This window comes from Lepeophtheirus salmonis, chromosome 4 (assembly GCF_016086655.4).
Source record: "Lepeophtheirus salmonis chromosome 4, UVic_Lsal_1.4, whole genome shotgun sequence".
Taxonomy (NCBI): domain Eukaryota; kingdom Metazoa; phylum Arthropoda; class Copepoda; order Siphonostomatoida; family Caligidae; genus Lepeophtheirus; species Lepeophtheirus salmonis.
The window spans coordinates 6,547,880-6,563,266 of record NC_052134.2 but is presented as its reverse complement, the minus strand read 5'-3'; the positions used below and the strand labels follow the sequence as shown (position 1 = coordinate 6,563,266).

Below are 15,387 nucleotides of genomic sequence, written 5' to 3'. Positions count from 1 at the left end.
GCTAATAAAACACGCGTGCGACTTCCGTTGCACACGTCTGAGTACCGAGAGGGCTGCAGAGACCGTTGGTATCTCCATCCGGACTGCCTACAGCATTAAGAAGTATATTACATGCCTGTACAGCCAAGAAGAACAAAAACTTCTGCAGCAACAATATAGCTGACTTCTGGCCCGTATTCATGTCGCCCTCCTCCAGGCCAGACCTCAACACCAGGAGCGTCTAGGAAAAGAAGGTCTGCCGCACCTTTCTTGCATATTTGGATTTGCTCCGACCTGCCATCATAGTACACCATGGACACGGCCTTCATCGTCAAGAGCTGCAAGTATGTTCACCCGAGTGTGGAGGGATTTTATTGCTCTTAAAGGAGTACATATTGAATTTAAAAAAAAAGGCAAATACAGTATTTTCGTATATCACAACATGGTTTTGAATTTTCTATTCCTGATACTATCAGAAACACGTTTTTTTTTTAAATTTCATCATGGTATTGCAAGTTTTGGATCTCCACTCTGTGTTGTTGAAGATTGGTTTTATATTGACGCACTATATTCTTTAAAACTTACACGGTGAGGAATCAAAAATTAGAATCCTCTTCGAGGAAGTCTAGCCTCCATTCTAAAAGTCTGGCAATTTTGTACTTGGCGAAAAAGAGCTAACAAAAGCTACATTTGGATATATGTTTTTTTTTTGTTTTTTTGCGATCAAAAATTTCGAGCATTAAAGAAAACGGCAAAGGGTGTCTGATCGACAAGTGGACGCTGTTCTGAACAGGATAAATAATCTATTCTTGGTTGAATCACGAACTCAGGTCGAGGGAACCTTCAGGACCAAATATCCACCTCAGATCATAGTCAACGGTGTCGTGATGTCTTACTTATTCAAGGCCAACGAGAAAGTCACCACGGACGACTACTACAAGTTCCTCATGTACTATGTCTATCATGGTTAGAAAACACGTTCTCCAGGAACAGCTATGTGTTTACCCAAGACGGCGCTCCGGCACACACGTCCAAGAAGGTGCAACATTTCTGAAGGGAGAGCATAGCTGCATTCTGCCCGGCAAACTTCTAACCCTTGTCCTCACCCGATGTGAACCCCCTGGACTTCGCTGTTTGGTGTGTCTTGGAGGGCAAGATGAACAAGACTTATCACCCAAATGTCAAAGCCCTAAAGGCCGTGATCATGGAGAAGTGGAACGACTTGTCCTCGGACTTCATCAAGGCCAGCTGTACTTCTGTTCGTCCCCGTATTGAAGCCATCATTCAGAATGGAGGGGGACATATTGACTAGAAAGTGTAGAAAATTGTTGAATTACTAACTTTTGCTTCAAAAATTTCCCCTAAAAATGGCCTAAAATAAAAATATCGAGAAGTAAAAACTACTTTTTTTTATTTTGGAGTCCTCACCCTGTACATTTAACAATGAAAACAATTGGACCACAACATCTTTCTAATTTGTATAAGGACAAATTTGGGCGTTATTTGTTATTTTTCCATTGCCGAAAAAACTGTTAATTTTTGTAAATTGAAGGCTGTCTATACATAGGTATGTATAAAATATGTTCCGACATATTTATCTTTGATATTGAAAAGATAAGTATAATATTTAGCTTTGTTTCTTATTTACTGAAGGTGAATATATTTTCTTAAATTTTACAAAGAGTAATTATTTATAATTTAACCTCGAAGGAATAATTTTTATTTACTCTATCATTTTACGGCAAAAATATTATCTTTTTATAATATCAGATTAAATATGCATTTATCCTTCAAAGATTTATTGTAACACTAATGGTACAATTACAAACAAACCATGTTCAAGATAATTCTCTTCGATTTGCTACTTCAGTTAGAAAATGACCTATTCAACTGATTCTACATTTATCAGTTTCTCTATGATAAAAGCTCTAAAACGGTGATCTTTTGAATTTAATATTTGGATCCTATATCTTTTTTAAATTATTCACAACAAGTGCATATTGACCATTCTGATTTTAACCAACAATGAACCAATCATATTCTCAATTATTCGTATATTCATTCAACAAAAATATCATGGATATTTAATATCATTTGTAGCATCTCATATGATATCAGATGGCGAAAATTTCAAAATGATTTTTAAGTCCTATTTTTGAATCCATCTTATATGTCGTTTTCTTACCTATAGTAGGGATTCTCAACCTTTTTTCAGTGATGTACCACTTGCAAAATATTTTATCATCCAAGTACCGTCTAAGCAAGGCAAAGTATTTTTAGTTTAAAAAAAAAAGATGTAAAACACTGTGTAAACAATCTGTGTTTTATTAAACTTTGTGTTCATGGCGTTACCTCACAAATACAAAAATATAGAGTGTATCTGTGGTCAGCTGTCGATTTGCTTACTTCTTTTCTCATAATCAATGTTCTGAAGGTTGATTAGTTGGATTATAATCAGCTCTTGTTAAACTTTAAACAATTTTAAACAATCAGCGAAGAATAGTTTCATAGTTGTGAAAAATTGGCTAAAAATTCACCAAGGATACCCTCTCCTCCACGTAAAAACTTTATTGATTACTTCATTATTGGAATAAATCTGAAAAAATGTTAATAAATAAGAACATAGAAAATACGGAAAGTGCAAATCTTTGAAGTTCCATAAATAATGAAAATAAAATAATATGCCAATATTGTAAATTTTCAAATGTATTATTTCTTTTCACTTTTTTATAATAAAAAAACTTGTCTCATTAGCAGCAAGAAATAAAAAAACCATAATCCTAAGAACCCATTCATATATAAAATTAGAGGATGGTTTCTTAAAATGGTCCCTTGATTTTCAATGACAAATATCCCACTAGTATACAGATCAACGCTTCACTTGACATCATAACATATATTTTTGTTTCAACGTACACAAAGATTGTTTAATCCCCCCCCTCCCCATCCCCATCCTTCCTCAAATGGACGGGAATCAGCGATGTAGAAGCTGAAAGAATAAGAAATGATGTCACTTTACTCCACAAAAATCGGATTCAATACGGTGTGAAAATCAACCAGTAAGTCTATTTGAAGTTATTGAAGAAAAGTGTACTACCATAGAACCTATGGTTAAGCCTTTTCTAACAAAGATATTTGCTTCTAACAGAATAAACCGCCTACTCATACCGTTTTGAATGTATCATCCTTGTGTAAAAAAGGAATTTAAATACTTTTGTAAATACAAAAATTGTTTCTTCCCAGATTGGACGCTCTAGATTTTTTAATGTAAGCAATAATGGAGAAAAAGAAACAATAAAGTTTCAGCAAGGACAATCTCTTGTTCTATATTTTGTCATCTTGGGACAAAATACCAGAACAAACTGTGTGGGTCACATATCAAGCGGTAACAAAGCGTCAAGACCAAGGACCATTTTACATAACCTTTGTATATTTTATTTTATATGCTTATATCTTCAAAATGTATTAGTAAACATTGCCAATTGGCTCATTCCGATTTAACTCATTTTAAATTTATTATGGGACCATTTAAAAAAACCACCCTGTATATTACAGTTTCCTCTTATTACATTGCGTATCTATTAAAGTTAATTGTGACGGAAGAAAGATTTTGAAACTATTGATGGATCATTGAAAAGATTTAAAAACCGAATGAATCCCTTAGAGCAATGCTATTAAGCTTTGAACAAACTAATGGATTGACCAGACAGAAAGTTTTTTTATGAGATCATTCAAGTAATAAAAAAGAAAACATGATAATTCATTTTTTCTTCATAACTAGATATGATTTAAACTCCATACTACTACAAAAAGAACAATGATTTTTTTTCCCCACCAGAGTTACATTTTCAATAATATCATATTTTCGTGAGGTTATGGAAACAAATGTGTATTTATTGGATTTTACATTGTTGGGTAAGGAATTCTTATTATGAATTTGGGAGGGAGCTTGAACCATATGTATACTCGTATATCTATTCAAAAAATATATACCAATAACAATTTCAAATGATGAAGAATTCTTCATATACCACAATGGTATCACAGTTAGCGATACGATGAATAACAATTTAAATATATTCTGATTGTCAGCTGTTCCCTCATTCCCTTACCATCCCACATTTAATTAAGTCCTGTCTCCTATTGAATCATCATAGTACTGATCAAAATGTGACTTTTGTTGTATGTCTCAACCTTTCCTAAAAATAATAGAAGGAAGAAAAAAGGTTTGAAGTTATATAGTAGCCAGACAATGACGTTGGACTACTCTTTTTAACAAATGGGCTAAAAAGTTGCGTGTTTCACTCAAGGATGGTATTATTTTGTGTTATTCACCTCATTTTCAGTTTGTACCAACCTTCAAAAGACAGCTGTCCAAATTTTTAATACAATCTGTTCTTTAGTTTATGATTTTTTGTGCTAAGTGTAACGCTACTAATCTAATTTTATAATTAATGGATCCAGAACAATTTTGTGCTTTAATTTGACATTGTTTCTTGATATTAAAAAATACCGTTCAAGCATAGCAACGGCTTGAATAGTGATATAGACACTCCGCTGCATAAAGCAGAAAAAAATAATAATAAACAATTTTGAAGGGAAAAAAATTGTATTCTTTATTAATACTGGGACTTTTTAGCACATGTGTTATAATAGCAGCGATACTCACAGACTAACAAGATTTAATTAGGGTACAAAATTCAACGTTCAGAAGGTATAAAACTAGATAAATCAAGAGTTGCTTGCAATAATAATATACACAGCTTAACCATTAACGGTAAAGTTTTCTAAGACCAAGGCAGGGCCGAGGGTTTGATTGAGATCTTGACTCATATATTTTATTTTTTTCAATCTTACTCCATGAGCTAAAATAATACAACGACCTCAGATCGGTCTATGACTTTCAGACCACTATATTAAGCTTAAGGCCAATAAAACGCAGGAATTTTACTGCAGTAATTTTACAACCTTCTGGGACACGTTAAATTACACCCTTAGCCTCAAGTTCTGCCCTTAACCCATTGAATACTACTCTTGAAAGTCGTCCAACCATTCCCAACCCCAAAAATTAATTTACAAATTATAAAAACGGTAATTATTAAAAGGAATTTTTCGGACATACCAAAGTGTCCATCCATGAATCAAGACAGTTATTGAGACTAATGACAATTATATTGCCTGAATAATTCATATAACTAATATTGTGTCAGTTCTTATTGATTTGGTTCAGTCCAGTCTTTGGACCGGTCTTCAAAACTCTCGGTCCTTCGGATTGTAAATACTAGAACAGATAAAAAAAGAAATATTGTTGAGTAACGTCATCAAATCCCAAACATAATACGTTATGGGATAGGTATACAGGACTGAACTAGACCATAACGAGATTGAACTGGATGGGACGTCAGTCTTTCGTTCTAAATAAGGACCGACCCAAGACATTTGTTGATCTTGTGAATTTTTTGCTCAAATATATCCCAAATAAAAATAAAATATGAGATTTTTAATTATTTCTTCTCACATCCTGTAGATAAGTTCCAAGCAGAATTACATATTAAAATACCAAATAAATGATTAATATACATTAAAATTAAAAATATTGTTACAGATAGCAAGGTGTATAACTGTTGAACATGAAAGATTGTATTTGCATCTAAAATAAACGCCCATTGTGTGAAATGTATCATAATAATAACATTAGCCTAAATTTTCGGTCAAAACAACACCATAAAATATCAAACACACTCTATAAAAAATATGACTACCGGAACCGGTCTCCACATCATATTAATCTATTACGTACTTACTATTCAAATAGGTATAGTAAAAGTTTGGGGGGAATACATTATAATTGTATCAAGTTTCTTTTTCTTTTTTTTCCTTTGTGCAAGGAAATGTAAATAGATGAAAATTTATTCTGATTCGAAAATGTATACGAATTAAAATATGAATCAAATGTTTTCTAATATATTATTTGATAAATTAAAATGCATTTCTAATAAATTTGACCATATAAATATTTTCAAGATAAATTATAGAAATAAAGTGATGTATATTGCTATATAAAAGGGATAAACAGATGATGCTTCAACTACAACTATTTAAAGAAAGTTCTACTTAGGACAGAAGAACCATTTGCGTCAAAGTTTATGTACTCTCAATATAAGATTTATATATTTTTATGATAGTTGAAATTTGTTGATAACATTAAACGTTAATACTTTGAGATACGAGGGTTTCATAGTACGAGTTTTTTTAAAGATACGAGTGCTTCACAATACGGGTGTTTTTTTTTTAGATACGAGCTGGATTCTGAGCAAAAATTTCTAATGGTATACGATTTGGATTTTTTTAAAGATACGAGCTATTAGAGACTTGGTAATAGGACCCATTCAAGTACTATATTTTAGTTATTTCTTTTGGTGTAAAGTGCTATAACTTACCTGTATCGTCCAGGAACGAATTCAACTCGTATGTCAAGGTATTAAAAGTATATAAAAGACTTTGACTGCCTACATATATGAAGACGATTTTAGAGGCTTTGTAAATTTGCAATCAAATTTTTCCATTTATATCAGCTGAGGCCGGAATTCTTAGATAACGATAAAATGGTCCAATATTGTTATATGTTAATTATTAATAAAAATGGAAGCAAAAGGGTTAGAGATTGTCACATTGGTTTGGTCCGGCCTTAGCAACTCTGACATTGTTGAGAGGCTGAAAGTTAACTGTCATTCAGTTTACAATGTCAGAAAGATTGTAGAGGATCAAGAAAGCCTCAAGGATCGGCCTAGAAGTGGTAGAGCAATAAAAAAACATGAATTTCTGGGCCAAAGAATGTTGGCCTCCTCACTTCCCTGATCTGAATACTTTGGACCATGGTAGCATAGTGAGTCACAAGCCTGTAGAGTCTGCCACAGAAAAATCACAAAACTCAATGTCTCTATGGAGTCCTATTTGAGGAGGATGTACAGGACTTACATTGCTAAAGTGCCTTCCGACCTCGCCTGAAGGCTGTAATCGAAGCTGGTAGAAATCAAATTCATACATGTTAATCTTCATAATATGTAGGATTATCAAAATGGCCAAAGTATTTTTCAACACCCAGTATATATAAATATTAAGTGAAAAGTTGTTTTACTATGCATGAAAATGCCTTAATAACACATTACTTCTCTCAACAAAGGGATTGCGGTGGCTTAGTGTGGATAAGTTTGATTAGGAACAAGAGGGTAATTATCACATATATTATATATTTGTTACATATTAGGTATATATCAATCATTCAAAAGGGTATTATTGATTGATGATTGAAAGATATTGCTAACTTTTGTACATTGAACTACTAATCGTAGAAATCTGTTTAAGGACCCTAAGAAAGATTTCAAATAATTATATAATATTTTGAATTATAACGAAGAAGTGAAAATATATACAGTGTGAATTTTTTTTTTTTTTTGAGGAGGAAGAGGGTAATCCCAACAGTGACCTTTTCAGGGAAAAACAGTTCGTGCAGGACTTCCACCCATGTATGCATATTGATATCTTGAACTTTTTATTAGTCAATTAAAAAATATATATATTTAATTCATGCGAAAATGGGAATTAGAAAGTGAAGCTAAAAATGATTTGTACAAAGCTCTGATTCTTTTAATTTTCACCTTTTTTTAAAAGGAAAATTTGTTTCTGTTCTACAAAGACGCAGTTTGAATCTAAAGGAGAATAATTTCTCCATGTCTGTGTACTTTTTTTTCTTTCTTTGTGTTTGTAAAGGTTTTTTTTCGAATGCTTGGTCAAATATATTTTTCCAATATTATTTGCTGAGATATTATATATCACACATTTCTTATATAAAAAGGAAAAGTTAGCCAAAAACAGGATTACGTACTACGAATGTAAAACTCTCAAAAGTTATCTCTTGGCAAAATAATAATTTTTATACAAATTGCTTTTCCCATACCCCCACCAAACCCCATTTGGCCTCCAAAGGTTTCTGTATGAGTTAAAACGCTCTTAATTTACAAAGTAATAAAATACAAATATCAAATTCAGTTCTTTGAAAAAATATCTACATTTGTTTGTTAAATATTTTTGTAAAGAAAAAACTTTTTCTTATTTGGCACGTAAGGTGTAAACGCCCAAAAAGATGGGTTGCTTGGGTCCCTCCACCAATCAAATAAAAATACACACATACCTAATTTAAAATTGATTCTACTAAGCTGCAAAATTGTGACCATATTCTAGATTCTTGGGCTAATAAGTAACTTATTTTTAAATTTATCTTGAGATTTCAAATTTTTAAGCTGCCCCACCTCCAAACCCCTTCCAAAGGCGTGTCCCTCTCCCTAGAATTTAGAGTGCCCCTCCATGTATATATTTTTAATAGATGGACTGGCCAGCACAAAGAACTTATTGAATAAGTTATAACATTGCATGTTGTCAATTTTTAGATCGTCTATATTAGAGTTTATATTTCGGAATCTCGGGATACCGTTTTTCCAAAATGTATATGGATTTAACACGGGAAATCTTTTATCAAACTATTTCATAGCATATGCTTCCATCATATTGGATACATAATGGATTTATTGAAAAGTTGAATACATAATATTTAAGACTTACTTTAGATAAATATTGGAATTTATACTTTATCAAATAATATGCACTGACAGAAAATGATATCGAACAAAGGACTTATACAAATAAGCAAGATAGTGACCGATTCAGATTTAGGAGTTCTATCGATCGCGGGTTCGGTTCTATCAGTCCTGGTATCGATCCTTTCATTAAAACGGTCTCGGTTCTTTTTTATACAGGCTCAGTTTGGTTACAGGCACTTAAAACAAGGGGCATTGCTAGAAAATTCGGACCCAAGAAATCATATTTGATATAAACAGAACTGCAGCTACCTTATAATTGTAGTGCCTGAAGTTCCAACAGGGGAACTGGAAATTAAGGTTGCTTAAAACAATGGTTTTCAATGTCGTGCTAAAAGTCAGCCTACACATAGGTAGTACAAATGTTTCTTATAAAGGCCTCCGCTAAAAATTTATAAGTGTAGGGGGTCTTGGCATAGTCAAGTATGGGATACCCTGGATGAAGAAATATTATAGTGCCCCCAACAGCTTAGTAGCCCATTTGGATGTTTTCAGTTTATTTTTGGAGGAAAGGTTCCATGATATTATAAAAGTAACGACGTGTTTCATTTACATAAAATTATATAGATGGAATATTCAAAAGTTATAAATATATATAAAAAAATACATCAAACGAAAATAAGCACAATAGTCTTGGTTCAATTGTTTCGGTTCCGGTTCTAGTGGTTTAAGAACCGGAACCACTAGACCGATAAGGACACAGCTTTACAAATAAGTATATCTTAAAAATACTGTCAGTCGCAATCATGTTTAGGAGTAGTAAGGAAGGTGCATTTGCAGTCGAACATAAATATAGGCAAAAAATGTTTTACTAGAATATTTCTTAAAATTAAACTAATTCCAATTTAGCTGCAAAGTTTGTATAGGGAATATTTAGGAAAATCAGTTACTTGCTTCAATTTTTGATCTTAAAAAAACAATTTTCTCAATTGATTTTCATAATTTGGAATTTGCAAAATTCTTAAAACACGAATAACATATAATAATAATAAAAGATAATAATGCTAGAGAGCTAAAATTGGTTTCATGGGATCCAGTGTCTCACAAAAACTCAAACTTGTCAAATCAAATAGTTTAACCGAATTTACTCTAAAAAACCAGCATTTTTTGTTCTGAACTGAAGTTCGGTTTATTCAGTGTTTGGATAATGGGGGACGTACCCCATCTGATATCATTTTCCAAACTGAATAAAACAAATCTGGTACCTTCCATCAATTTCACAGAATAATCAAAGTATTTTAAAAAGGCTGTTAAGAAATTTTAAGAAATATTTATCATAATTGTGAACGGCGTTTGCACCAACGCTAAAAATGAGATTTTAGCGTTCTGTTCCAATAGTACTTACAAAAAATTCAAAAAATCAAAGTTTATTTTCTATTTATTTATTTAAATAAGATTAAAAGTGGTGATAAATCAAATAAGAGCACTTGGAAGATCTATTTTGTGGCAGTAGCTCAGGAGGGGGGTGAGAGACCATAGTCGAGAGGATTCATGTGGGCAAGGAGGGAGGCCACAAATAATGTTTCTTAGAAATTGAAAAAATTCTCCTCGAGCTATTTCTGTGTAGTTCTACCCATGTGTTACAGGGCGGAGTTCTGCTAGAACGAATAGTTTCCCTCTGGATAGTAAGACTTCACCGTGAGCAAGACCACCTCATTGAGGACGCTCCTTGGCCCCGATTTTCAGGCCTTTCGGGAACCAATACGAGGCCATCCTTTTCCTGTCTAATGCCAAAATTTCCAGCATCATCACAAAGCCTGTGAACTTAGTCTGGTTGGCCGGTGTAACTCATCGACCACATTGGCGAGGAAGCGGTCGTTCCTGGAGTTTCTCGACTATTCCACAGGTCCATTGTTTTTCTTGACTTGTTGCTATGCTGGGCACGTATCAAATAGGCTAAACCTTGTCTTTGGCCTCCATCTCGATTTTAACTGATTTTAGTAAGTTGAAGCTGCTTTGAACGCTAATATTCTCCTTATTATTGTTTTAAAAAATATTGACACAGATATAATGGCTGAACGCTGAACGGGAAAAAATTGAAGGGAACGTCAAAAAAGTGGAAAACTTACAGGTCTGGTAATTATTATAAACTCATTCCTAGTTTTGCCACGAATCTGAAATTTAGAAACTAACTTTGCGAAACTTCGTAGAAGGACAATTTCCCTGGAAATAAGAAACCCTGGTCTAAACCGTGATATCTCTTTTTTATTTATGTTCCTGTTGCACTTTGATCTGAATAACGGTATTAATTATACAATGTCGTTCATGCAACCTATCCCTTTTGAATATATTTATACAGATGCCTACTTATTTACCGTTATGTATAAAAAAGAAATTAATTATATGATAGACTATTGATATTTACACTCCTTGGATGCATGTGTATTAGGTATTCAATCAATTATTATGTATATAGAACCACGGAATTCAATCTTGCCCCTACGTAGTAAGAAAAAAATTTCTCTTTTCAACAGGACAACAACAGTTATGTATGTACATATAAAATATTTTCACTTTTTACTCTAGGTATATATGATTCATATAAGTCCATGTAAGTCCACCATACTTAAAAATTGCCGCTCTATACAATGAAGAAGAAGAAGAAGCTAGGGAAAAGTACCGTTGGTTTTTCCCAATAGTTCTATAGGTGGTACTGGTAGACTATGTAGTAGATTGGGCCAGCCATTTTCTCTATACCTGAGTTTCCCTTTTATGTACGAGCTCACCTAAATTTCTTCGCATTCGTGTACACGAAGTCAATTCGTTCACGACGTGCTAGTAGTGAGACATTTTCTCATTAGTGTGATCAAGAACATGTAATACTCATGTACATAAAAGAATGGAAAAACTTCATCTTATATTCACTCTGGTCGTCCCTTTGTTCCTTTTACTGAGGACGGGCCAGGGGAAGATTATTTGTGATGTGGAAACATTTGTTCACGTTGGATTCCTCTACAAAAATTGTCTCATGAAAACCATGCAGCTCATGTCGGATAAGTTTGAGGATCCATGTCCCCTACTACAGAAAGGAGTCAAGTCATGTATTGGATTAACAAAGGTAATGTGTACATACGAATTCATTTATTTAAGAATTAGTTATAAATATGTATGAATGTAATATGAATTGTAGCAATGCTATGATGAACGAGGCTGGCAACGTGTCGTTCAATCCAATATTGATAAAACCATTTTGGTATATGAGCAAGATAAAAAGAAGGACTCTATGGGATTTTGCCACTTGCTAAATGCCACTACCGTGGATGATCCAAAATTTGTTGTCGAAGGGATTCCTCAGAAGCTCCCTGATGAACTATGTACCATACCAGAGGAAGCAATTCTTATGGATGGGGTCGAAGTGTGCGTCACTGATGAATTGGTAGAGTTAAATAAATAATCTCATTTCACTCATTGTCTAATTTGTTTTATCTTGCCCAACCTATAGACTAAATTACTTTCCTTCGTCACCGGCTTGCATGCAACTCTTCATCCACCCCCAACCCAAACTACTCAGATGGGATTTACCTCGATGATGTGTGAAAATCTAAAAGAAGTCTATAATAAGTGTGCTGTAGACAAACTAGAGACATGCTTTGACAATAACGACATAATTTATCACGAAATGAATGTACTTGAGAGTATAAGGGTAGCAGGGACATTGATAGCAGAACAGCTAATCAATCCAAATACCAACAGAAGCATTGAAGATGCCTCAGCCTTTATTTTGCAATGTCCTGTTTTTAAAGATCATAACTTAAAGATCATGAGTACAGACTATTCCATGTTTGTGTGGATATATATTGGATTTGCACTATTGGCGTTGATCATTGTTTTATTGGTAATTGGTATTTTTGCAGTTCGATTGAGAATGGCTGAAAGGTTTAGAGCTATCATTCAAAAGAAACCTTATGAAGAATTTGCTATCCCTGAGACGAGAGGTTCCGAATCTCCCAGTCAAAGTGTTTGAAAAAACTTGTAAACAGAGCAACTTCACTTAACTTTAATTTTTTTTTTTTTTTTGCCTTATTTTTGCTTTTTTTAATATTTTTTTGAAGCATCACAATCCATCAATTAATGAATATATATTTTCATATATTCATCATTAAAAAATGTACTAATTTCCTTTTGGGAGATCGAACTGTGGAGTCGAAACTCTTAGGACTGTTATACAAACATACTATGGACTTTAAGACAAGACATATAACTACTCTTAAGAAAGTAGGAACCTACATATATACAGTCATATACACGTAATAACATATTATCTGACATTCAAACAGACAAAAAATCATACATTAGACTATTTTTTTGGGTGGAGGTAGCGGGGAAATTATGTACTCTTGTATAGACGTAATTTTTATATATACTTAGATATTTGAACTACTAATATGACTTTGACCAATTACTCTTAACATTTGACAAAAACGCTTTTTGACAAACTGTATCTGTGATCTCTTTATTTTCTATATACATACTACTCGACAAATGACCTAATACTTTTGACAAACATGATCCAACTATATGACTTCTACAATAAGACCTTGACATCATATTTTTCTGTGATACCTTTTTAAAGATATGACTGATTGACTTGAATACCTAATTAATAACAATTATTGACTTAACCAATGAATTACTAAAGTATACTGGACTACCATGTGTAAAAGACTGACATTATTATCGACAAAAGACATTTCAACAACAACTAAAAACCAATACATTCTTTATCTATCTTTACTGACAGACAATGAAAGACACTTTTAAGTTTACATACATACAATTTCTGACAAACTACGTATGACTGACATCGACTTTTATCTATATACACAACTCCTTATATTTCCTGTATATCTTCTGTAACCAAATGTGACTCTTATGTACTTACAAAGTGTAAATTTTTTTGACAAGAACACTAACGAATTGCAACAATTGACTGACTTTGACTGACGAAAACATAGGTAAGTTTTGTACAGAACAGATTGCTACATAAATATACAATTGTTTTATATTAATACATACATACATACATCGGAAGCACAAATATAACTTTATGACATTCCAGAATGTTACTCCATGACTAACCTTCTTGGAAAATTGACAAAACTTACATTAAAAGACACCAAAACGTTACTTTACGACTAACTTTTTTTAATTAAATAAACAAACTTTACACTATGAGACACTATAGGGCTACTCCCTAAGCAACCTTTTTGTGACAAACTTTCTACAAAAGACACCCTAAAGATTACTGTGTGACTAACCTTTTCGTGACAAACTTTACACTTAAGAATTACTTTGTGACTAAGCTTTGCGGTACATTAACAAAACTTGCACTAAGAGACACCAAAATGTTACTCACTGTGTAGGTTTTGGAACTAACTTTAGACAAAGAGACATCAAAAGACTATTTTTTTATTATCCTTTTTAAGAAATCCACAAGACTTTAGACTCAATGACACAGAAAGATTACTCTATGAATAACCTTCCTGAGACAAACTTTACACTCAAAAACACATCAGAAATGTTACTTTATGACTAACTATTTTGAAAAGTTGACAAATCTTAGACTTAAATGCACCCAAATATTACTCTATGAGTAACTTTTTTGGAGCCAACTTTACACTAACAGATACCAAAAAGTTTCTCTATCAGTACCATAACCTTTTTGGGATACACTTTTCACTGAAATACAATAAAAATGTTACTCTATGAGTAACCTTTTGGGCTAGACTTTACACTGAAAGACAACACAATCGTTATCCTACATATGACGAACTATTTTGAAAAATTGAGAAACTTTACACTAAGAAACACTAAAGGGTTACTCTATGAGTAATTTTTGGGGAAAAACGTTAGACTAAAAGAATATTCTTTAACTAAGCTTTTTGGGACTTTGACTAAGAGACATCAAAACGTTACTCTCTGACCGACCTTTTTAGAAAAAACTTAGACCCTAATTTGTTACTCTATGACTAACATTTTTTGTAAAATGACAACTCTATCACCAAAACACGTTAAAGGGTTATTCTATGACTAACCATTTTAAAAAAATGACTTAATTTTCACGAAAAGACACCAAATTGTTACTCTATGAGTAGCAATTTGGGTAAATTGACGAACCATATATACTAAAATACATACAATTAGACTTTTATTAATCAGAAAGACTGACCAAATAATTAACTCTTAATTGATTGCTCAAAAACACTATAAACTAATTGACGTATTTTGAAATGTGTGGACTCTACAGTTTTTGTTTTTTTTTAGATTTTTATATTTACATAAATAAGAAAATTTGTCTATTAAACCGTTTTATGGTTACTTAGTATTATTAATGATTTATATTATTAGATCTGTCATTTATTTTACTATTTTTTATAATGTTATACATTGGAAGTTATATAATTTTTATATAATTATAAAAAAACCTATGTTTTTTTATGTTTTTATGAGTCATATTGATCATTATACAAATTTAAAAAACTGTTGTGAAAAATAAACGTATTCCAAGTTTAATTTGGAATAAAAATATTTATATATAATAAATAACGAAAATGTTTTTAATTTGTTGATTAAATCATTATTTAGTGGGGAAAATGGAAAAGAATATCGATATCAAACAATAGATTTTTCGTTACACCAAAAAAAAAAAAAAAAAAATTCGTCTTATAGTTATAAATTTTTCAATAGATGTGAATACTTGCACTTAAGTCTAGGATAACAACAACTTCAAGTTTGAACGTCGGAGTAGATTCAG

The 15,387-nt window shown here is 32.4% G+C and overlaps 1 protein-coding gene across 1 annotated transcript; it reads left to right on the top strand.

Moving 5' to 3' along the window:
• The first annotated feature begins 11,365 nt into the window (after window positions 1–11,365).
• Window positions 11,366–12,921, top strand: LOC121116462 (uncharacterized). Its single transcript, XM_040710717.2, has 3 exons — window positions 11,366–11,691; window positions 11,764–12,009; window positions 12,076–12,921. The coding sequence occupies exons 1-3, from the start codon at window positions 11,473–11,475 to the stop codon at window positions 12,595–12,597; spliced, it is 987 nt and encodes a 328-aa protein (XP_040566651.1). The 5' UTR covers window positions 11,366–11,472; the 3' UTR covers window positions 12,598–12,921.
• The last annotated feature ends 2,466 nt before the right edge of the window (window positions 12,922–15,387 follow it).